At 60.8% G+C, this 22635-nt stretch overlaps 3 protein-coding genes across 4 annotated transcripts; all 3 read left to right on the top strand.

The window, feature by feature from the left end:
- The first annotated feature begins 123 nt into the window (after positions 1–123).
- Positions 124–3837, top strand: Madcam1 (mucosal vascular addressin cell adhesion molecule 1). Its single transcript, XM_026413973.2, has 5 exons — positions 124–184; positions 341–610; positions 827–1153; positions 2655–3065; positions 3677–3837. Exons 1-5 carry the CDS (start codon positions 124–126, stop codon positions 3835–3837), a joined length of 1230 nt encoding a protein of 409 aa, XP_026269758.2.
- Positions 3838–4901: 1064 nt separating this feature from the next.
- On the top strand, positions 4902–8827 carry Tpgs1 (tubulin polyglutamylase complex subunit 1). The gene is made up of 2 exons (XM_026413951.2): positions 4902–5361; positions 8142–8827. The coding sequence occupies exons 1-2, from the start codon at positions 4955–4957 to the stop codon at positions 8677–8679; spliced, it is 945 nt and encodes a 314-aa protein (XP_026269736.1). The 5' UTR covers positions 4902–4954; the 3' UTR covers positions 8680–8827.
- A 3860-nt stretch (positions 8828–12687) lies between these two features.
- Cdc34 (cell division cycle 34, ubiquitin conjugating enzyme) lies at positions 12688–20543 on the top strand. Of its 2 annotated transcripts, none has more exons than XM_026413989.2 (5): positions 12688–12921; positions 14996–15082; positions 15192–15289; positions 15677–15811; positions 18752–20543. In XM_026413989.2, exons 1-5 carry the CDS (start codon positions 12745–12747, stop codon positions 18960–18962), a joined length of 708 nt encoding a protein of 235 aa, XP_026269774.1. In that variant the 5' UTR covers positions 12688–12744; the 3' UTR covers positions 18963–20543. The 2 variants fall into 2 exon arrangements, with proteins under 2 accessions (XP_026269774.1, XP_026269775.1); XM_026413990.2 differs by having other exon boundaries at positions 18756–18881.
- The last annotated feature ends 2092 nt before the right edge of the window (positions 20544–22635 follow it).

Here is a 22635-nt window from a genome sequence, read left to right as displayed (position 1 = left end):
CCTCGGAACCCCCCCCCAGCCACGCAGGAGGGGGCGGAGAAGCAGGTTTGCAGAGGCGGGAAGCTGCTTGGGACGCTGCTATTTAAGCCGTTTCCCTCGAGGGGAGCACAAGAGGGGACGAGCATGGAGCAGGGCCTCGCCCTCCTGCTGGCCCTCTCCCTGGGGCTCCTCCAGCCAGGGCACGGTGAGCCAGGAGGGGATGGGGAAGGGAGGGACTGATGTGGGGGAGGGGGAGGGGAGGGGTGGGACTGGGCCGCCCTCTGATCCCACAGTCTAGGACCTAGGTGGAGGTCCGGCAGCAGACAGGACCTGCGCTGGGCTAAGAGCTGCGTCCCCGCAGGTCAGCCCCTGCACGTGGAGCCCCCGGAGCCCGTGGTGGCCATGGCCGTGGGCGCGTCGCTGCAGTTCACCTGCAGCCTGGCCTGCGAGGGCGGGGCGGCCAGAGTGCGGTGGCGGGGCCTGGACATCGGCCTGGGCGCGGTGCTGTCGGAGGCAGGCAGCAGCGTGCTCTGGGTGCACAACGCCTCGCTGTCGGCAGCCGGCACGCGCGTGTGCGAGGGCTCTTGCGGGGACCGTCGCTTCCAGCGCACCGTGCGACTCCTGGTGTACGGTGAGGCTTCGCCCCCTCTCCCAGGCCCATCTTTAAACCCTCGCTCTGAGCCCCCGCTCCACCCAGACCCTCATCTGGCTCCTCCGAGCCCTTCCCATCCTACTCAGCCGGGGCGTGGTCAGTGCCCCGTTGTGGCCTCCCCGCCGTCCCCCACATCTGGCCCAGCCTTGACCTGTGGGCTCCTCAGCCCTGAGCAGGCACCCGCTCTGCCCACAGCCTTCCCGGACCAGCTGGCCGTGTCCCCAGCGACTCTGGTGCCTGGAAGGAACCAGGAGGTGGCCTGCACTGCCCACAGCGTCTCCCCGGCTGGCCCTGACACACTGTCCTTCTCCCTGCTCCTGGGAAACAGAGAGCTGGAGGGTGTCCAGGCTCTAGGTAGAGAGGAGGAGGAGGAGGACCCCCAGGAGACGGAGGACCTGCTGTTCCGGGTGACCGAGCGCTGGCTGCTGCCCCCCCTGGGGACTCCTGCCCCACCCACCCTCCACTGCCAGGCCACCATGCGGCTCCCTGGCTTGGAGCTGAGCCACCGCCGGGCCCTTCCAGGTGAGCCTCCGGGGTCCTGGCATCCCCAAGGTCCACCCCCTCCAGCCTGGACAGCACCATTCATCCACCTGTGGGAGCTGTTCACACAGGCTGTCACCCTGTGGCCACCAGAGAGAATCATTAATTCAACAGATACAGCTCCTGCCCTGTGCCAGCCTCAGGATCCATCCCTGCTCTGCCCACGTCCCTCCATGTTCGTCAGGGTCAAAGCTCAGGTCCACCCTCCCCAGGCAGAACTGGCCACCCTGCCCTCCACACCCCTTGCTCCTCTGCTCCAGCCATGGTCCTCCTCATGTTCCTCTAACAGAACAGTGAAGCTCATTGCAGCCTCAGGGCCTTTGCACAGGCTGTGCCCTGTGCCCAGAATACCTTTCCAGACCAGTCCCAGCTCCTCCTCACCTTTCCCAGATCTTTGTCCAAGGTGACCATAGTGAGGCTCCCCAGCTACCCACCCCCACAGGCACACAGGCACACTTCTCCTGAGCCTTGTATTTCTCCACCACATTTTTAACACCTGACATCCTATGCTTTTTTTCCCATTATCTGTCCCCACCATTGGCATCGCCAAGGGACATCTGTCTCATCCACAGTGATATCCTCAGCAGCCACCACAGGAGCACAGGCAATGCCCTGTCTCTAGGGTGAATCCTACACACATCTCCAAGCCCCAGAAACATCCCTAGGGGAGCTCTGTGCACTCTCCACCTGGAACCCCTGACTCCCTAGTGACCCTGGGTCCTGGTTTCTAACCCAGAGCTCCAAAACGGAGTAGAAGCCAGAGGCCATATGAAGGGGGCACACAGAGATTGTTTTTATTTTGGGGGGATACTGGGGATTGAACTCGGGGGCACTTGACCACTGAGCCACACCCCAGCCCTATTTTGTATTTTATTTAGAGACAGGGTCTCACTGAGCTGCTTAGTGCCTCGCTTTTTCCTGAGGCTGGTTTTGATCCTCCTGCCTCAGCCTCCCGAGCTGCCAGGATTACAGACATGTGCCACTGTGCCTGACGGTTTTGGGATTTTGATACCAAGAATAGAAAACCAGAAGCACTTAACCACTGAGCCACATCCCCAGCCCTTTTTATTTTATTTTTTTTTTGAGACAGGGTCTCTCCAAGTTGCTGAGGCTGGATTTGAACCTGCCTCAGCTCCCGCACTCCTGGGATTACTGGGGTGAGACATGGTGCCTGGCTACAGGAGTGTTCTCTAGATCCTACCAAGTCCCAGCCTCAGTCCACACCCTGTCCCCATTCCTATGCCATGTTAAAAGGTGTCCTGAGCACATGCCCTTGCTACTCTCTGCTGCAGCCCAAGGGGGTGGGGTGACTCTCACCCCTTTTACACTTGAGAAAACCAAGGCACGCGGAGCGGCAGCAGCTCAGGGCGGGGCTGCCAACGGTGGGACCCGCTCACCAGGTCCAGCCCAGAGGGAGCAGTGGGTGGTCCAGAGGGGGAGGTGAGGCTCGGGAAGTAAGAAGAAACGGTCACTCTGTTTCCAGTCTTGCACAGCCAGACCTCGTTGGAGAGCCCAGACCCAACCTCATCAGAGCCCTCCACCACCACCTCCCCCCAGGCCACCCCCCAGCAGGGCTCCACCGGCACCCCCAGGATTGACAGCTCCACTAGGACTTGCCGCCCAGAGATCCACTGGTCTCTGGAGCCTGCACTGGAGGGAGAGGTCAGCTGGGAGCTGCTGTGTGAGGCGGCCTGTGGCCCTGGCATGACCGTGCACTGGACCCTGGCTCCTGGGGGCCTGGCAGCCTACAAGAGGAGGGAAGCAGGGGCTCAGGCATGGCTGAGCCTGCCTCCAGACGGCTCCAGAACCGAGGGCTTCTTCCAGTGTCGCCTGGACCCGGGCGGCCAAGTGGTCAGCCTCTATGTGCCCATCCAGAAGGTGATCCCAAAAACCTGTGAGTTCTGATGCCCGGGAAGGAGCCGGGAGGGGCAGAGTCTCTGGATCAAAACTTTAGGTGAGAAACTGCAGGGTCAGGCTCTGTCCAGGGGCTTCCCCTGGCTGCAGCTTCCAGGCTGAGGCCAGGGGTGGCCACTGTGCTCCAGGCCTGGGTCCCATCCCGGGGGAAAATCAAAAAGCAAAAACGAGTGTGATGAGTATATTTCCAGGGGCCCAAGTTGTTCCAAACCTTATCATCTCAATGCGTAAATATAAGAGTAGGAATGTAATATTTTACGCACTTTTTTTAGCTATAGTTGGACACAGACCTTGGTTCCTTGGTTTCTGTGCGGTGCTGAGGGTGGAACCCAGGGCCTCACACGTGCTGGGCGGGCGCCCTGCCGCTGAGCCACCGCCCAGCCCCGGCTTTTCTTTCTAACGCTCTGCATTTCCACACGAGTCCCGAGGCGGGGTACAGGTCAGCGCGCCAGCCAGCCGCACGGCACGTGCAGACGGCGCTCGCGAGCCGGCCGCTGGGAACCCACGGGGACCTGGGGGGCACGAGGCCCTGCGCTGGCTGCCGACCTGCGGGGGCGGCCGGCACTCCTGACCGCCCCTCCGCTCTTCCAGCTCCCGACCATCCGCCCGCCGCCCTGTGGACTGGCAGCCTGGTGCTGGGGCTGCTTCTGATGCCGCCCCTCGCCTACCGCCTGTGGAGACGCTGTCGACCCCTGCCCGCGACCCCCGCCCGCCTGCCCGTCTCCCTGCGGCTCCTGCCGGTGCGCCACTAAGCGGGAGGCGCCGCCTCTCCCGGTACCGGCCGCCCTGGGCAGGAGAGGGCCGACCCTGCCCCCCACACTGGTGGTCAGTTCACAGGAAGCCCCCTCCCCAGCTGGCTGAGCTACCTGCCCTGGGCCCACCTCCCACCCCCGGCCCGGAGCTGAAGAATAAAGGCCACTTGGTCTAACCGCTGTTGATTCCTGTGGTGCGGCGAGCCTGGCGCCACCCCTGTTGTCCCGCACGCACACCGGGCTGACCCCAAAGAGAAGCGCGCCTCTGGGCAGCGCGCTGGAAGCCCGTGCTGCCTGGGCTGGGCGAGGCCCAATGGAGCTTAACCAGAGAACCTGGAAAGTACTTGATGGGGGTCGCCTGGGCAGATAAGGACAAGGGGCTGATCAAGGGAAGTTGCACGAGTTGAGAGGCTGCAGATGGGGGCAGGGAAGCAACTGGAAATGAGGTCAGCTTGCCAAGAGCCTGAGATGCCAGGCGGGGGAGGAGGGACCCTAGCCAGAGTGCACAGGGAGCCACCGAAGTGCTTAAAGCCACAACGGACGCGGCGGTAGCACGCCCCCTCTGGTGGTCAGGAAGAGTAACGGCCTAGGTCCGCGACTTGTGCACAGGCTGCTAGGTCGGGTAGGAGCGCGTGGAACTCCAACACAACTGGAGGATGTCTGAGGTGGGGTCCCCCACAAGGCGTGCTCTACTAAGACCGAGACAGGCCAAAGGCCGGGAGGAGCTCAGCCAGAGCCCAAAGCTTTCCACAAACTCAGAAAAGGATCTGGGGTGGACACTCAGTCCTGGAGTCAGGGAGCGTCCATACTGGCGCACGATAGGTTGGACTTTGCTGGTATCCCAGGAGAACGGTTGCTAGGAGACCATGCTAATGAAGGACTCACCCACTACCCAGATGGCAAGCTATAAGGCTTCATGCCAGAAACCAAGCCCTTGCTAAGCAACCATTTTAGAGTCTGGCAAAATTCAGTTTCCGGGCCGAAACCAGACCAATTCGATACACGCAGAGAGAAGCAAAGGGAGAATACCAACTAGGACCCAAGGAAAAGGGTTACCTGCCCCTTTTATTTTCCGGAGTCTCGCAAAAGGTTCCGGCGCCCTCTGCCCCTAACCAAGATGGCCGCCCAGGAAACTCGGGGCACGTGGGACATGGCGGCGCTTCCGGTCCCAGTGCCCTCAGTGAAGATGGCGGCAGTGGAGAAGCGGCGGCCGGCGGTAGCACCGGCGGCCAGTTTCACGGACAACGGCCGGCCGTCGGTGTCCAGGGCGCAAGCGGCCGCCGAGAATGAGGAGGACTTCCTGCGGCAGGTCGGCGTGACCGAGATGCTGCGCGCGGCCCTGCTAAAGGTTCTGGAGGCGCGGCCCGAGGAGCCCATCGCCTTTCTGGCGCACTACTTCGAGAACATGGGCCTGCGCTCTCCGGCAAGCGGCGGCGCCGGAGAACCCCCGGGACAGCTCCTGCTGCAGCAGCAGCGCCTGGGTCGCGCGCTGTGGCACCTTCGCCTGGCTCACCATTCACAGAGGTGCGGGCGGGGCGGCGGCCAGACTCCAGTTCCCGGCCTATGGCGGGGCGCGGGGCACTCTGGGAGTTGTAGTTCGCGGCCTCCTGGCCGGAGCCGGTGGGCTGGTATGGCACTTTATTTCCGGGCGCGGAGCTTGCTGGGAGTTGTAGTCCTCGCCTCCTGGGTGGGGTGGAGCTGCTACTTCGCCCTCGGTGCCGGCTGCGGGCTGTAGCGCGTTTCTGCTGCAGCTGGGGGCTTTCTAGGTCGGAGGGTACCGTGTCCCTTAAGCCAGAAACGAATAACTGGAGATTGACTAAAGCCGAGCGTGGCCCGCGGGAGGAAAGCCTGGAGTGGGGCGAGCTGGCGAGACGGGGCTCCTGGTCTGTGTCCCGGACGGGACGGTGCTGAACTCCCAAGGTGGCCGAGTTCCTGAGTGAGTGGCAGCAGACGGGGAAGCTGTCCAACACGCAGCCTCAGCCCTGGGCGACTGTCTGGGGCTGGTGGGCCGGTGTTTGGGGGGACCCAGAAGCAGAGGCTGAGGCGGGCATTGCGTGATGGCTTAGGAGTGGTGTGCCAGAACGCAGTGCGCCTCCGTCCATCCCCTCAGGGCAGCCCTGGGAGTCTGAGCGCAGCTGGACGGGGTGCGGGGCTGGGGAGAGGAGCTGGTGGGCAGGAGGCGGAGTGATGGGAGTGGAGGGGAGTAGGACTGCTCCTTGGCCTGAGGAGCCCACAGCGGGAAGGGGGACTGGATGGCCTGAGACAGGGCTGGGCTGGGGCCCTTGTAGACTGGAGGATTTGAGAAGGCCTCAGGAGAGAAGAGCAGAGCCCGCAGAAAGGGTGGGAAGGCAAAGCCAGAGATGAAGAGCCAGGAGAAGTGGCCTCAAGGAGGAAATTGATCAGTGACGGGGTTCCATACGTGGTGGCTCAGGTCCAGCACAGCTGTCACAGATATGTTTGTGTTCATCTCGTAGGGCTGGTGGGCATGGTGGCACACATCTGTAATCTCATCAGCTCTGGAGGCTGAGGCAGGAGAGTCATAGGTTCAAAGCCAGCCTGAGCAAGTTAGTGAGGCTCCAAACAATTTAGCAAGACCCAGACCCAAAATTTTAAAAAGGGCTGGGGATGTGGCTCACGGTTATGTGCCCCTCAGTTCAGTCCCTGGTACAAAAAAATAATCTAGGGCTGCTGTTAAAAATTACCATAAATTTAGTAACTTAAAACAGAAAATTAATTTTCTCAATGGTTGAGGTGGCCCGAAGTCTGAAACCACGGTGTCATCAGGCCCATGTTCTCTCCAGAGGGTCTAGGGGAGGTCTTTCCTGCCTCGGTGACTAATAACTCCATCCCTCAGTCCTCCCCCTTGGCCTTCCGTCTACTTTGTAAAGACACTAGGTGTTGGATTACAGCCCATCCTTCTCCAGCATGACCTCATCTTACATCTGCAAAGGCCCCTACCTGAGGTTCTGGATGATATGATATCCCTGGTCCCCCAGAATGGAAGTGTCACAGCTGTTGGCTAGAGTTCAGTCAGAGTGGCAGGGGCACAGGAAGCAGATAGTGGGTGCTTGTGGCAGATATGATGGCCCTGGGGTCACCTGGCTTCCCAGGGACCAGCCAGGAGTGAATGAATAAGACAGGCTCCCATGGCGTCCGACCGTGTTCGTGGGTCCAGGCCTGCTCCTGTCCTCCCTCAGACATCCCGGCCACTACCTCCCTTCCTCAGACAGCAGGCAGGAGCTCTCGGCTGGTGGAAAGGAGCAGAAGCCCAGGGCCAGGTAGCTGTATGCTGTCCCCCAGTACTTGAGGGTGAGCTGAAGATGCCAGGTCTGGGAGAAGTCACCTCGGCCCTCTCTGCTGGCCAGCAAGGCCACCTGGAGCATAAGAATGTAGGTGTCTGAAGGCCACGTGGCTGGCCACCACAGGGCAGAGCCAGGAGTCCAGACAGCTCAGCCGATGGGGCCTCCTTGGCTACCTCATGGCTGATGAGAGGGACTCTTCCACAGTGTCCCTGAACATGTTGTCACCAGAAAAGTACTCATGGAGGACTGGCTAGTCTTGGGCAGGGCCCAGCCTCAGCCCACTGTGGTGGGCACCCTGGACACTGCAGGGTGCAGAGCAGAGTCCCTGGCCTCTACCCACCCATGCCACACACTCCCCGTTGTGACCACACGTGTCTAACATGGCTCAGGGTCTCCACTGAGAGCCACTGGTCGAAGGTGAAAACAGACATGTGTTCTCTTCCCTAGCAAGTGCGGGCAAGCTTTGCCAGCTGTCCTGGCAGCCTGCACGGCCTGACCTGTAGAGCAGAGGGGAATGGTGCCGTGCTCTGTGCACTGTCATCTCTGGGTGGTGCAGCAGGACACCCTCAGGGGGAGTGAGGCAGCCGGGAAGGAGGTGCCTCTCCTCCCTTTCTTGCCCCTTCCTGGGTGTCACCTTGATTCACTGGTTGCAGTCACACCTCAGTGCCTCCTGGTCATGGGGCGGAGCCTTTGCTGTGGTTACTGCTGAGTGCTTCCTGGACATGGGACCAGGATCCTGCTCAAACAGCACCTGAGCCACAGACGGATGGGACTCCACACACTGGGCACAGCCCCAGGTCTGTGGCGCACAGTCTGCTCCATCCTCGCAAGGATCTGAAAATGCAAGGACCAGGCTGGTACCCTGGGTGGGAAACAGGGGACCCAGGAGGATCTCACAGGGTGAGTTAGGCAGCCACCCCTGGGGAGAGGCGAGGGATCTGGGCAGGCCAGCATCTGCCCAGGAGGCGGTGGCCACAGCTCCCAACCTGGTCCCACCCACAGGACAGCCTTCAACAACAATGTCAGCGTGGCCTACGAGTGCCTGAGTGCCGGCGGCCGCAGGAAGAGGCCTGGGCTGGATGGCCGCACCTACAGCGAGCTGCTGAAGCGCATCTGCAGGGATGGAGAGGCCCCGGAGGAGGTGGTGGCCCCACTGCTGCGCAAGATCCAGTGCCGCGACCATGAGGCGGTGCCGCGGGGCGTCTTCCGGGCAGGCATGCTGACCTGCTTTGTGCTGCTGGACTTCGTGGCCCGGGCAGGAGCCCTCTTCCGGCTTCTTGAGGCCCCAGGCCTGGCAGTGGCTGACCGCCGTGTGGGCCAGGCCGTTCTGGACACCCTTGAGGGGGCCCTGGGGGCTGGTGACCACACTGCTGTGCCTGCATGCTACCTGGAGGCCGGCTCGCGCCTGGGACCCGACAGCCTGGCGCTGGCCCTGGACCGTGCAGCGACCGGCCGGAGGCCCAGCTCCCCCATGTCCCGAGAGGAGTTCCTGGAGAAGGCAGCCGCCCTCTTCATCGCCAAGGTCAAGCCAGTGGGCTGAGCCTGCTCCTGGGACTGGCCCAGGACAGAGCATTCCCACCCCTGCACTAGGACAGGGCCACCAGGACACTGCACCCCCACAGCTGTGCACCCACACTCATAAGCCCAGCTCAGCTGAAATAAAGTCTGTGGAGGCCTGTGTGCATGCACATGTGCGTGCAGGCTTGTGTGTGTGTGCCAAGTGGGCCCACCACCCGGCCGCCCAGCCAGCCCATTCCTCTGGAGGGTGAGTCTCCTTCCACAGCCCTGCCCACTCCAGTGGCTGCTCTTGGGCCTCAGTTTCCCTAGCCATCCAGCAAAGAGAGCAGCTGGCAGCGACACGAGGGATGGCAGTGGAATCTCCACCCCTCCTCCTCCCTCCCTGCCTGGAGGAAGGCAGCTGCGAGAGGAAACCGAGGGCCAACAGGCTGGGGCCCTCCAGAGTCACACGGTGCCACCTCCACCAGTGGTCCCCCCAGCTCCCTGTCAGCACTTCATGGCTTCAGGCATCTGTACCCCACACACCCAGAGCCTGGCCCCCACCTCCCTCCTACCTGGGACTGACAACCCCACTCTGCCTGAGAGGCCTACGCAGTGGGTCTGTTTAATCTGTCTTCTCAGAAGGTGGGTGGCCCCAGCCGCTCCCCAGTCCAAGTTTGGTGTAGGTTGGACGGCCGGTGAGTGGTGTCGGGAGTGGTGGCAGCCCTGCTGCCAAGCAGAGCAGCATCAGGGTCCTGTTCCCACTCGGGCTCTGGAGGCAGGCGGTGAGTGAAGCCTGTGCTCCCAGCAAACTCCATAGCAGGAGGCTTTGGGGCAATCTGTGCCCCCAGGTTAGGGACGGAGCCGCCTGGGCTCCAGCACTCGCAGCCACTTGAACCCCCAGCCGAGCAGAGAGGGCAGCCAAGCGGGACTGGGACGCCCAGAGGCAAGCATGGCTTGCCAGCCCAGGAGACACTGCACTGGGCCCAGCCACCCTGCCATCCAGCCATCTCCAAGGCATTGTGGTGTTCTGCAAGAGGGCCTCTCGTCCTCAGGAGTGCCCCACGTGGATATGACCTCCAACAGCCCCAGAGCCCAGCACCTCCTAGGTGTCTGCATGGGGACACCCTGGGGCTGCCCCAGGATCCTGGGCACGAGCAGTGGCCCCATGCTTCCTGTCCCACCAGCCCACCCCTCCCCTGCCACCTGGGCACCACTGGCCAAGTGGGGCATTCCAGTGTCCCCTGGCTTCCATGATTGGCTTGGGGCAGGTGTGTGACACAGCATGACACTGTCATCTGGGAGCAACTGGTGGGACTCTTCAGCCACTGTGTCACCAGAAGTTGCTGAGAGAGCCCAGCTGCTATTTGCCTCAGTCCCCTCCTGCCCTCTGCCCTAGCCTGTCCCCTCCTGCCTTCTGCCCTAGCCTGTCTCCACCTTGCTGTGCAACACAGGACTTCAAACCCACAGGGCTCTTACTCATCCCATGCTGGTCCACCCCAGGGTCACCTGCCAGGAGGCGCCTACCTGAGCTCCGGCCACACCTCCGGCTGCTGCCCCTGCTCTCCAGCCCTTGCCTGCTGTCTCACTCCCTCGCTGCTGTTCCTCCCTCTCCCACTTCTTTCCTGCTATTTCTTGCCTTTGCTGCCCCTGCCCTTGTGGATGTGTGGTATTGAACCCTGCGTCTCAGGAAAAGTACCTACTGTGTCACTGCCCACAGGGACAGAGCCACCTGGGACAGGGTTTGTGACATGTGGATGCTCTGCCATTGAGCCACATCCCCAGGCCTTTTTTGAGACAAGGTCTCCCTAAGTTGCCCCAGCTGAGCTGGAACTTGCAACCCTCCTGCCTCAGCCTCCAGGGTCAAAGGTGACAGGTGTGACCACTGTATCAGCTCTGCTTTTTTACACACAGGAATACTATTACCCCAAGCGGTTTGTTCACAAGCTTGCTCACCCCCTGTCCAGAGCCCCTGAGGCAGGGATCCCCAGCACCTAAGTTTTGTACACAAGAGGAAAAGAAGGGAAGGAGGAAGAGAGTTAAATTACCACAAATTCACACAAGTGGGCGCAGCACCTCTGACTCTGGCCCTCCTGCCTCCTCTCATGGGGACCCTGTGGTGACCCTGGGTCCCAATGACCAGGGTGACCCAGCTCAGGGTCCTTCGCTGATGCCACCTCAGAGCCCCTGCTGCCCCTGCATGGCAAATCCAGGAACACCAATGGGATTCTCAGCATCATCTCTGCCCATGGGCTCAGCTTTCCTGCAGCTCACCTTGTTCACAGGCCACAAGTGAAGAAGCCCTCCAACTTGGCCAAGGCAGGTCCCCAAGCTGCATCTCCTCCGATGCCCCAAGCCAGTCCCTGCAACCTGGGAGCTGGGACACTGATGGGACAACCTGGCCCTGCAGCTCGGGCTTGGTGTCAGTCTAAACCTTCAGTGCCCCCCCTCAAGGGAAGAGTGCTGTGGCAAAAAATGCCCCCTGCTCATCACTCCAGGATGTCCCATGGGGGCGAGGGGTGTGGGGAGATTTGGACAACTCAAAGGAAGAGCCAGGGTCAACTCCAACTATTGTCTACTGATGAGCTGCCTCACACCAACTCTGTGACAACAAGGACAGCCCACCACAGAGAATGGGGTGCGTGAACACTCCACGCCCAAGAGGGCACACCAGGCAGGCAGCACTGACTGGACACCCCCAACCTCCCAGGTTGTGGGGCAGAAGGGCCTGGGAGGAGGGCCAAGGGCAGCTCTGAGCAGCACGTGGAGCTGTCACTGACCAGGGTTTCCTTAGATACCTCTGCCTACCTCACCTCTGATGTTTCCTTTCCCATTTCCAGCTGAGATGGCAGCTTCAGAGGGCAGGGACCTGGACATGAGGGAGCCGCCCCCCACCCAGCCTGAGGCTTGCCACAGCTGCCCCATGCGCAGCACTTGTGCCAGCCACGTCATGAGAGGCCCCAGGCAGCAGGTCCTCCCTGCCAGAGGCTTGCTAAGCTGCCATTGCCACACCAAAGTCCAGGTGGCCAGGAGGTATCTGAACAGGACCCAGCAGGCCAGAGCTCAGGGTCAGTGGAGCCCAGGGTCAGGGGTCTGCTGGCCTCTTGAGCCCGGTTTGCCCCACCTCAGGGTCTTTGCAAGGCTGTTTCCCTTCATGCGCACTTCCTCCAGGTACCTCCTCGCTGCCTCTGGTCGTCGTCTCACGCAAGACCCAGGTGGGCTCAAAGAGGAGAGCACCACCAGTCATGGTCCAGGCTCCACCAGGTTGGGTGGAGGCCAAGGTGGGGTGTCAGGGTGGAGCCAGGGGATTTTAGGAGAGACCCTCAAGGTGGGGGATCAGGGTGGGTGCTCAGACTCCATCGAGGGGTCAGGGGGCCAGGCTCCGTCACGGTCGGGAGCCGGGGTCCACCAGGTGGGCCCTGGCGTGAATCGAGTGCAGAACCAAAGCTGCCAAGAGGATGCCCAATGGGAAGGTGGTTCAGAATCCTCGGCCCGGCTTCGCAGGAAGCCCGCGGATCGCCTGCTCGCTCCGCGCACCCCGCCTCCTCCAGCCCCGAAAAGCAGGAGGGTCGCCCCCGCCCCCCGGCCCCACCCGCGCCAGGACGTCACAAAAAAGGCCCCCAGAGCCGCGGCGACCGCGCCAGACGGAGCAGCCCGCCTCCCGCGCACAGGCGTCCGCGGAGCTCGGCGGCGGCGCGGCTCGGCTCGGGCGGCAGCGCGAGCGCCTGCGCGGCGGGCGGCGGACTACGCTTCCCGGCGTGCCCCGCGGGCGGGCGGCGGACTACGCTTCCCGGCGTGCCCCGCGAGCGGGCGGCGGACTGCGCTTCCCGGCGTGCCCCGCGGGCGGGCGCGCAGGCGCAGTCGGGGCCCGGAGTCGGCGCGCAGGCGCGGCGGGTGGGGCGCACGGGTCAGGCCGAGGCGGGCGGCGGCGCCGGCGGCGGCGCGGGTGGAGCGCTCGGGGGCCACGGGCGGCGGCGGCGGCGGCGTAGCGGAGGAAGGCGGCGGCTCCCCCCCGGCCAGCGCGCAGCCCGGCCCGTCCCGCGAGCTCGCGGCGGCCCCGCGTCCCGGCGCGCCCCCGGCCCCGGGACCCTCCGCCGCCGCCGCCGCCATGGCCCGGCCACTGGTGCCCAGCTCGCAGAAGGCGCTGCTGCTGGAGCTCAAGGGGCTGCAGGAGGAGCCGGTGGAGGGCTTCCGGGTGACGCTGGTGGACGAGGGCGACCTGTACAACTGGGAGGTGGCCATCTTCGGGCCTCCCAACACCTACTACGAGGGCGGCTACTTCAAGGTGAGCGGCGGCCGGCTCGGCGCCCCGCCCGGCCTTATGTAACCGGGTCTCGGCGACGCCGGGGCGGGGGCGGCGCGCACCCCGGGCTGCGCCCGCAGGCCCGGCCGGGCCCAGGCGAGCTGCGGAAGCCGGGGCTGCTGGACGCCGCCAGCCTCGCAGGTCCCGCCGAGCGGGCGGCTTCTGCGGTCTCGGGCTGCTCTGCGGGCATTTTTTTGCCCTCTGGTGGTTGAAGGATGAGCGGTGCTTTTGCTGCTGGGAGCAGGGAGCCGAGGGCTGTCCCCCGGACTCAGATTCTGCCTTATGTGACAAAGAACATGGGCCACAATCAGGGCGGTTTTCTCCACCGAACCGATCTGAGCCTAGCCATAGCTTTGGATTCCTCTAAGGGTCCCAGGACCTTGTTCTGGAGCCAGCGGAGCAAGACTGGGGTCTCCCTACCTAAGGTGGGAGCAGAAACCGGGAGTGGTGGTGCACGGTTGTCTTCCCAGCTCCTCAGGATGGAGCCTGAGGCAGGAGAAGGGCAAGTGGAAGAGCGGGACGTAGGTCAGTGGTAAAATGCTTGCTCTGGTGTTCTCAGGGCCCCAGGGTCAGTCCCCGCTGCCGGGTGAGGCCAAGACAGGCCTGTTTCCACTGTGGGTTGGTGTTTTAACCAGGCCTGCCCAGTGAGTGAGGGCACCCGCCTTGTCTACTTGGGGGCAATTGCTGAGTTGGGGTCCCAGGTCTGAGGGCAGGGATGGGTGGGGGAACCGGTTTGAGTGTTCCTGCATCCCCACCCAGGGAGCAGTCCAGTTTGAAAAGTCTCCAAGAGCACTTCATAGTTACAGCAGCACCCAGAATGGGGTAACACCCCGCCCTGAGGTCAGGCCAGGCTTCTGGGCAAGGCTGCAGTCAGGAAGGAAAGGTTTTGGATCTCTGGCACTACCCACCAAACTGGCTGCAGGGCATTGTGGGTTGAGCCTCCAGGGTTGGCTTTAGTGGGAGAGTCCCATCTCTAGAGAGAGAGGTGTCAGGCTAGGATCATGTTTGCCACAGGTCTGTCCTTAGAAGCCAGTGTGGGACTAAGGTTTGCTCCCCTGTCTTGGGCATGGTTGGCCGGGGTGTGGGCAAAGACTTGTAAAGGGGATGTGGAAGTAGAGGACTTGTAAGGTGCCTAAGGCCACCATGGCTTCCTAGTCACTTCCTGTGGGGCATTCCTCTCAGCCCAGCCTCATCTTAGGGACCATGCCAGCCTGCTGCAGGCAATGCTCTAGCACCAGGAGCTGGAGAGGCTCCTCCCTTAGGCAAGGTCTCTCCTTCTGTGAACCTTGATTTGTGAAGTGGTAAAAGGGATCTCTAGAGATGCTTAGAGTAAAAGGTGCAGGGGATTAGTTGGGTGAGGCTCAAAATCCAGGCTTAGAAACCTGGCAGGAGTCCAGGGGTGCCTTGAAGTCTTGAGCAACTGTTGGGCAAGTGTCAGACCCAGATTCCAAGGTCACTCTGGCCTCAGCATGTTTTCCCTGGACATGGAGGCGTCCCTCTCCATAAGATTTCTAGGGGCCTAGTCTCCACCTTTGGAGCTTACAGCACCCCAAAGATGCTGCCCCCCCAAAAAAAAAAAAAAAAAACATCAGCGATTCCTTTCTTACCTGCTGAGAGCCCAGAGGCAGGAGCAGCATCAGGGCCCTGGCCACAGGTGAGCAGCTCTGGCACTGGTGCAGGTGGCTCAGACCCTTGGCCTGAGTAGCCCTCAGAGAGGCAGTGATGATAAGTCTCCCAGAGGACAGACGAGTCATGCTGGGCTGGGGCCACGAGTCTCCAGGTAACTGCCACCCTGCCAACCTCTGGCGTTCCCCCGTTCTCACCTGCACGTCGTGGGGCTGGATCAGCCCAGGCAACCTCAGAAAGGCTTGAGGCAGCCGATTGTGGACATGGCTTTTGGCTTGAGCCTAGGCCTACAAGAGACTGGGCAGTGAGCCCTGTTCCTCCTTGTCCATCGTGGGACACACTCCCCAGACACCCAGAGAGTGTCCTCTGAAATGGAACTCCGCCAGGGCCTAGCCCCCACTGAGCCACCCCTGCTGTTCCCACCCCACAGGCTCGCCTCAAGTTCCCCATCGACTACCCTTACTCTCCACCAGCCTTTCGGTTCCTGACCAAGATGTGGCACCCAAACATCTATGAGGTGAGCGCACACAAGCCTCGCACAGGCCTCTGCCTCCCTGTGGTCACGCCTCCGGTGGAGCAGGCAGTGGGAGCCTGGCCAGGGCTAACCTGCTGTCTCCCTCACTCAGACAGGGGACGTATGCATCTCCATTCTCCACCCACCTGTTGATGACCCACAGAGTGGGGAGCTGCCCTCGGAGCGGTGGAACCCCACACAGAACGTCAGGTGAGGCTAGGCCCACCATGTAAGTCTGGTGGCACCTGTGCCCTGGACTGGCCCTGGGACACATGGGAAGAGCCGTCTGTGTCTCTAGTGCCTGTGGCACTGTGCTGTCCACCCAGAAACCAGACCCTGGGGAGATCCCAAGGCATCCTGCTGCTCACCCTGGGAGCCCCAGCTTGAGGGTGGGCTCCTGATGCTGTGTGTCTCTGAGGGCAGCCCCTATCCACTCCAGCTCCTGCTGCCTGGTGGTGCCCTGAAGTGTGAGCAGATCAGACAGTGCCCACAGGGGCCTCTAGGGGCTCCTGGGTTGAGGCCTCAGTAGTTGGGGCCTGAGAGAGATGGAAGTCTGGGTTCTTCAGCCACCGCACTCCAGTCCACTCGTCCCCCTAGGACCATCCTCCTGAGTGTCATCTCCCTGCTCAACGAGCCCAACACCTTCTCACCGGCCAATGTGGATGCCTCAGTGATGTACAGAAAGTGGAAAGAGAGTAAGGGGAAGGACCGGGAGTACACGGACATCATCCGGTGAGCACGGGGCTCTGAACCCCTGAGTAGGGCCACCTGCTTCTGCTAACGAGGCTGACGAGTGCTTCCTGCCTTCTAGCCTGTTGGAGGCCACCTCTGCCCAGGGGCAGCAGTTGCAGATGGGGACACCAACCCCAGTCAGAAGTATCCAGCCAGTTCAGCCCAATTTCTGGCCTCTTCCTTGTTTTTGAAAACATGGTGGTATTTATTCCTTCTTAGTGTCACAGAAAAGTGTGGCGTGTGAGCACACATATCCACATGGTCCACATAGCGTGTGTGTCTGTGTGCACTGTGGCATACAGTGTGAAGGCCCCATCCCAGCATTCAGGAGTTCCTAGTGCCTCGTTGCTTGGTGACTCAGCCCTGATGTGCCTGGTCCTTCCTGCACCCTACCAGGGCAGCACTCTCCCTGGGACAGTGGCCTCTGCTGCCGTGGTCCCTGTGGGTGGGTCCGCCAGGCAAAACGGGTGCTGCGCACTCGCTGAAGGCCCAGCAGGCCCACGGTCTGCTGCTCTGCTGCTCGCTGGCACTCACAGCCACGGACAGCTTGCCAGGCGGGCTGCGTCCCAGTGGCTCTCTACCTGCTCCCATCTCCTCTGAGTCGAGAGGTGACTCTGCAAAAGAAGTAGTTTCTTGGGGAGTTGTGGGGACCTGTCAGGTGAATGGGGCTCGGGGACCTCCTCTCTGTCTGTCGTCACTCTTCAGCAGGGTTTCTCAGTCCTTGCTTTGGTGTTCGTGGAACACGAGTCCTCACATCCTGGCCAGGTGCTCTGCCACCGAGCTGCCCCAGCCCTACTGGCTCATTTTTTGATTGAGTTCATCCTTTTCTGTGTCTTTTGCAAGTGCTTATTTCTTTTCTCAGAAATGTGGAGTGCGGGGCTGGGGCTATAGCTCAGTTGGTAGAGTGCTTTCCTTGTGTGCACAAGGCCTTGAGTTCAATCTCCAGCACCACAAAAAAAAAAAAAAAAATGGAATATGGAATGCCTCCCTTGTGTGTCATCCTTGCACAAGAAGTGTGCCAGTTTCCTCTGTTGTTCCATTTTTATTGTACATTGCTGCCAAAGAAAGCACTTGAAACACTTTTCGACTTATTCTTTTTAGTAATTATTTTATTTATCTTTATGCTGTGCTAAGGATTGAACCCAGTGCCTGACATATGCCAGACAGGAACTCTGCCAGTGAGCCACAGCTCCAGCCCTCAACTTGTTATTTATCTTTGTGTTTTATGGAGCTGGAGATTGAACCAGGGTTCTCACTTTTGCTGGGCAAACATGTAATTTGCTTTTTAATTTAAAATAGTAGCTTGGGGCTGGGGATACAGCTCAGTTGGTAGAGTGCTTGCTTTCATGCACAAGGCCCTGGGTTCAAGCCCCAGCACCACCAAAAAAATAGCTTGGCACAGTGCCCACGCCTGTAATCCCAGAGGCACATGAGGCCAAGACTCGAGGATGGCAAATTCCAGGTCATCCTGGGCAGCTTAGTGAGGCCCTAAGCAACTCGGGAGATCCTGTCTAAGAAGGCTGGGCGCAGCTCAGTGGTGCAGCACCCCTGGCTTCTATTCCCAATGCTGCCAGAACAGAAAGCAAGCTGGCCTTGTGGTTGGGAGGTACCACTTTCATGTGATGAGACTCTTTGGAGCCAGGTGTGTGTACACCTGTCCCCACTGACTAGGAGTCGTCTGGGTCAGTGAGGCACCATCTCAAACACACTGACCCTTGGTGGACGGGCACTTGGACCTGCTCCTCTGCAGAGGCCTGCTGCCCCACAGTCCACACAGAGCTGCCTGCCCACCTGACCCCAGCACTGCTGCTGCCCTGAGCCAGGCAAGATGCCACACTCTGTGCTTGTAGCTGGCCCTGGGTGGTCACACACACCAGGAGACGACAAGGGCTCCTCCTTTCTGTCCCCTTCTTCCCAGTGCTTGGTCTGTCCTCTCTGTTGCCCTGGCACTTCCTGTGAGCAGAATGCCTTGAACTTGAAATGCTGCACCCATGGTGTTTCGCATGGGTGCCACCTGCTCCTAATGAACTGGACAGTTGTTCTGGGCAGCTGTGCCAAAGCTGTGGTAGCCACAACCTCTACTGGCAGTCTGAGAGGCACCCCTGCAACACCTGCCCTCAGAGGTGCCCGTACTCTTGGCACCTCTTCCCTGCCACCTCCCACACAGTCCCAGAGCAGAGGTGAGAGCCAGACTGTTTTCATCCCTCAGAACCCCGTGGGTCACTGCCCACCTGGGACTGTAGTCGCTGCTCTCTGCCTGCTGCTGGCTCTGACTACATCTTTAGGCCTCAGAGAGCTTGTGTCCTGCTGGGTTCTGCAGGACAGGCAGGAGATCCCTGGCTGGTGCCGGGAAGGCCCAGAGCAGCTGGCACAGTGCCCTCCCACCCTCCTGCAATGCCCACGGGAGAGGCCTGAGCCAGGTGCAATGTCTGTCCTAACATGCAGACACAGGTGGCCAAGACCGGGCTCAGTTCCTCCCCCATGGTCCCTGTTCCTGTGCGTCTGCGTCTTCTCTACGAGCTGTAGGCTAGAGGCTGGGGTCAGCATCTGCCTGTGCCACACCGTTCCCTGTGTGAACCCGCACCCCGAGCAGCCCTGGCCCTTCCTGATGGCCAGGGTGTCCAGTCCCACTATTGGCACTGCAGCCGTGCTCCTGCCTGGTACCACGTCCTGGGTCGGGTGGTGTGTGGTGCAGGGCGTGCAGAACCTGGGGTGTGGCCTGGCGTGAGCACAGCACAGAGCTGAGGCTGGCCACCAAGTCTCCCTGTGGCTGTGGCCCTGGATGGCCCTGAAGCCAGCTTCTGTGGGCAGAGGCTGCGTGCTGTGCCCGGTGTCCCTGGCATGGCTCCCGCTGGCTTCCTGTTCTGCAGTGTAGCCCTGATGTGCCATGGGGGGGTGGGCCAGGATCAGAGCAGCCCCTCATCCCTCCTGTCCCCCCAGGAAGCAGGTCCTGGGGACCAAGGTGGACGCAGAGCGCGATGGCGTGAAGGTGCCCACCACGCTGGCCGAGTACTGCGTGAAGACCAAGGCGCCGGCGCCCGAGGAGGGCGCGGACCTGTTCTACGAGGACTACTACCAGGACGGGGAGGTGGAGGAGGCAGACAGCTGCTTCGGGGACGACGAGGACGACTCGGGCACCGAGGAGTCCTGACACCTCGTCCACCGAATAAACTCTCAGATTTTACCTCATGGGACGGACGCTGGCTCTCTCGACAGGCTACCTCACGGCACTGCCTTGCCCTGCTCTGGGCGGCGCGTTTGGGTGTCCTTCCTTCCCCGTGCGGTTCTGGGTTTTCCTTGCTCCAGAGAAGAGCCGGGCTTGGGCTTGCCGGCCCCCTCCTGGGATGGCAGAGCCAGCAGAGCCGCAGCAGCCAGGGTCGTGGGCGGGCCCCATCCAGCAGCTTCGAGGCTGGGGTCCTAGCTCCTGGATGGACGGACTGCTTTGAGGTCACTCCTTTCTGCTGTGGTTTGTTTGAAATCTAAATAAAACTGCCGGTGAGGAGGCAGACCACTCCTCCTTCAGGGAGGCACCAGGGCCAAGGTCATCACACTCCTGGTCCCTGGGCCTGATGGTCACCTCTCCACCCAGGAGATGGGGTAGCCAGGGAACCCCCTAGTTGCCTTTGAGGGAAAGGGCCCCATCCACAGAAGCCAGTGGCCCTTCCTGAACGCTCTGGGCCCGAGGTGGACTCTGGTGCTTCCCAAGGGTTCCTCTCACACTGGTGGCAAGTGGGACACTGCTGGTCTTGTGTCTGTGCAACTGAAAGGCCCAGAATGGCTGGACTCAGGAGTTGGACTCGCTGAACTTGGATGCCCAAGGTCAAGGGTATATGCCTGGACCCAAGTGGGCACAGTGCGGTAGGCCCTGGACTGCACCGCTGGTGGGTGCAGCTTTGCCACTTGTTTGCTTTAGTTTGCTTGGGGTTAATTTGGACAGTACTGGGAGTGGCCCAGGGCCTCGTGCTTCGTAGCATGTTCTCGGTCCTGGGTCAGTCCCTAATACTGCCCAAAATGGGGCAGGGTGTCTCACTAAGTGGCCCAAGCTGGTTTCAAACTTACAGTCCTTCTGCCTCAGCCTCTTGAGTTGCTAGGGTGATGGAGGTGGCCACTGTGCCTATGAATTTCCTGTTCAAAACTTGCTTTTTTTTTTTTCTTTTTTTTTTTTTATTGGTACTAGGCATTGAATCGGGGCACTTTACCATGAAGCTGTGTCCCCAGCACTTTTTAATCATGTGAAGCTGGGTCTCACCCTGTTGCCCAGGCTGGTCTTGAACATAGTCCCCAAGCCTTCTGAGTGGCTGAGTGACAGGCAGGTACAGGCCCTGCTGCATCTGACCCTGTGGTGTGCTGCAGCCAGGCACAGCCCCTGCCTGCTGCCTCCTGCCTGCTGCGCCTTCCACTGGGAGCCAGTCACAAGGGAGGGGCTGGAGGGGTGGGGAGTGGGTGTTAACAAGAGGACAGTTTGGGTTTGGGCAGAAGCCTTGGAGGTGGGTGGTGGGCATACTGCAGAGCTTTCCCGTACAAAACGGCTAAGATGGTGAACTGTGTTTGTTACCACAAGAACAAGGAGAGGCCTGAGGTGTGGCTCAGGCAGAGTGCTCCTGAGTGCAGCTGCACCAGGCCCTGGGCTCCATCCCCAGCACCAAGGAGGAGTCACACTGAAGCCTGACAGCACAGACGAGGTGGGGATTGGAGCACTGTATTAAACCATAAGGAAGTTGGTAGTCTCACAGTTTTGTCTTCGAGTTTCTGTCCTTTAGAAACCCCTTCTAAAATGTTCTGGGTGAGGTGAGGCTGGAGGTAGAGAGATGTCTGCTGTGTGCAAGGGCAGGGCAGGGCTGTGGGCAGGCGAGATGGGAGACAGGCCCCGTGCTCTGGCACTCCAGAGGGGGTAGTGGGTGGAGGGGGTGCCGAAGATTGGAGGAAGCCCAGGCCTCAAAGGTTCCAGGGCAGTGGGCAACTTAGCAAGACTCATAGCAACATGGTGAGACCCTGTCTCAGAATGGGCGGGGGCGACCTAGCATGCTTGAGGCCCTGGGTGGCTCTGGAAAGGATGCCGCGGCAGGTCCTGATTTGGAACAGCACGTCTGGAGAAATCAAAGCAGGCGGTGCTGGAGAGTGCCTTCTCCAACTTTCTCCTGAGTAGGAGTCTCATGTTTGGGGGGCTGCAGAGCTCTGGGTGGGGATTCTGCATCCTCCCTTCCTGACCTGCTGCAGGGCCGCCTGGAGCTCAGGCCTGCTCTCAGTGTCCACCCCCCGCCCCCAAGGCGTGCTGCCCTCCAGGGCTGTGCATGAACCTGGGTTTCTGCACCGTGGCTGGCTCCTGCTGCTGGGCTTCAGTGTTTTCTCCAGGACACCGTGGTCTTGGCACCGGCCAACACGGCTGCATGATGCTATGAACTATCAGCCCCTGCTCAGGGCTTGCTGCTGCCGGGGGTGTCTTTCACAGCAGAGAAGTCGAGGGCCTCTCACCTCCCCTGGGATCTGGGTGATACACTGTCCTTCCAGTCTCCCCAAGCCCAGGCTGTGTGGGGCAGGAATGCCCCGAGGCCCCGTGTTCTTGCCATGCATGTGGCAGGAGTTGGTGCTTCTGCTTGGCCACTTGGTGGCAGGATGCCCACTGGCTTTCTCCATGGTGAGAACCACAACATCTTCATTTTCTGGAGGGGGCTGGGCCCCAAGAGCTGCCAACCACCTGTCCTGGGAGATTAGGCTGTCTCTGCACCCTCCCAGCAGGCCTTGGAGGCAGGCTTGGAATGAAGGAAGCCTGCAGGAGGGCAGAGCTGCTGCCACGCTGCCGGCCAGCTTCCACACCACAGGCTGGGCCAACACTTGGTGCTGCCAGGGTTGACGCGGAGCAGGCTGGCTGGAGGAGGGTGGCTCTTAAATGAGCAGGAGACCTACTGGATGGGTGCACAGGGATCCTTTCATCTAGCACCCACCATCCTATAAGTTCACCACCCATCACCCGTCCATCCACCCACTCATCATCTAGCACCCACCATCCTATAAGTTCACCACCCATCACCCGTCCATCCACCCACTCATCATCTAGCACCCACCATCCACCCACTCATCATCTAGCACCCACCATCCTATAAGTTCACCACCCATCACCCGTCCATCCACCCACTCATCATCTAGCACCCACCATCCTATAAGTTCACCACCCATCACCCGTCCATCCACCCACTCATCATCTAGCACCCACCATCCACCCACTCATCATCTAGCACCCATCCATCCACCCACTCATCATCTAGCACCCATCCATCCACCCACTCATCATCTATCACCCGTCCATCCACCCACTCATCATCTATCACCCGTCCATCCACCCACTCATCATCTATCACCCGTCCATCCACCCACTCATCATCTAGCACCCGTCCATCCACCCACTCATCATCTAGCACCCATCCATCCACCCACTCATCATCTATCACCCATCCATCCACCCACTCATCATCTATCACCCGTCCATCCACCCACTCATCATCTAGCACCCATCCATCCACCCACTCATCATCTAGCACCCATCCATCCACCCACTCATCATCTATCACCCATCCATCCACCCACTCATCATCTAGCACCCATCCATCCACCCACTCATCATCTAGCACCCATCCATCCACCCACTCATCATCTAGCACCCATCCATCCACCCACTCATCATCTATCACCCATCCATCCACCCACTCATCATCTATCACCCATCCATCCACCCACTCATCATCTATCACCCGTCCATCCACCCACTCATCATCTATCACCCGTCCATCCACCCACTCATCATCTATCACCCGTCCATCCACCCACTC

The sequence above is a fragment of the Urocitellus parryii genome, chromosome 3 (assembly GCF_045843805.1).
Source record: "Urocitellus parryii isolate mUroPar1 chromosome 3, mUroPar1.hap1, whole genome shotgun sequence".
In the NCBI taxonomy this organism is placed as follows: Eukaryota; Metazoa; Chordata; class Mammalia; order Rodentia; family Sciuridae; genus Urocitellus; species Urocitellus parryii.
This window is presented reverse-complemented; position numbering and strand designations above follow the sequence as displayed.

Coding starts and splice junctions, on each gene's coding strand:
- Madcam1 (XM_026413973.2), top strand. CDS start 124: ATGGAGCAGGGCCTCGCCCTCCTGCTGGCCCTCTCCCTGGGGCTCCTC. Junction 185..340: donor GCTCCTCCAGCCAGGGCACG/GTGAGCCAGGAG, acceptor GCGTCCCCGCAG/GTCAGCCCCTGCACGTGGAG. Junction 1,154..2,654: donor CCACCGCCGGGCCCTTCCAG/GTGAGCCTCCGG, acceptor CTCTGTTTCCAG/TCTTGCACAGCCAGACCTCG.
- Tpgs1 (XM_026413951.2), top strand. CDS start 4,955: ATGGCCGCCCAGGAAACTCGGGGCACGTGGGACATGGCGGCGCTTCCG. Junction 5,362..8,141: donor CTGGCTCACCATTCACAGAG/GTGCGGGCGGGG, acceptor TCCCACCCACAG/GACAGCCTTCAACAACAATG.
- Cdc34 (XM_026413989.2), top strand. CDS start 12,745: ATGGCCCGGCCACTGGTGCCCAGCTCGCAGAAGGCGCTGCTGCTGGAG. Junction 12,922..14,995: donor ACGAGGGCGGCTACTTCAAG/GTGAGCGGCGGC, acceptor CCCACCCCACAG/GCTCGCCTCAAGTTCCCCAT. Junction 15,083..15,191: donor GGCACCCAAACATCTATGAG/GTGAGCGCACAC, acceptor TCCCTCACTCAG/ACAGGGGACGTATGCATCTC.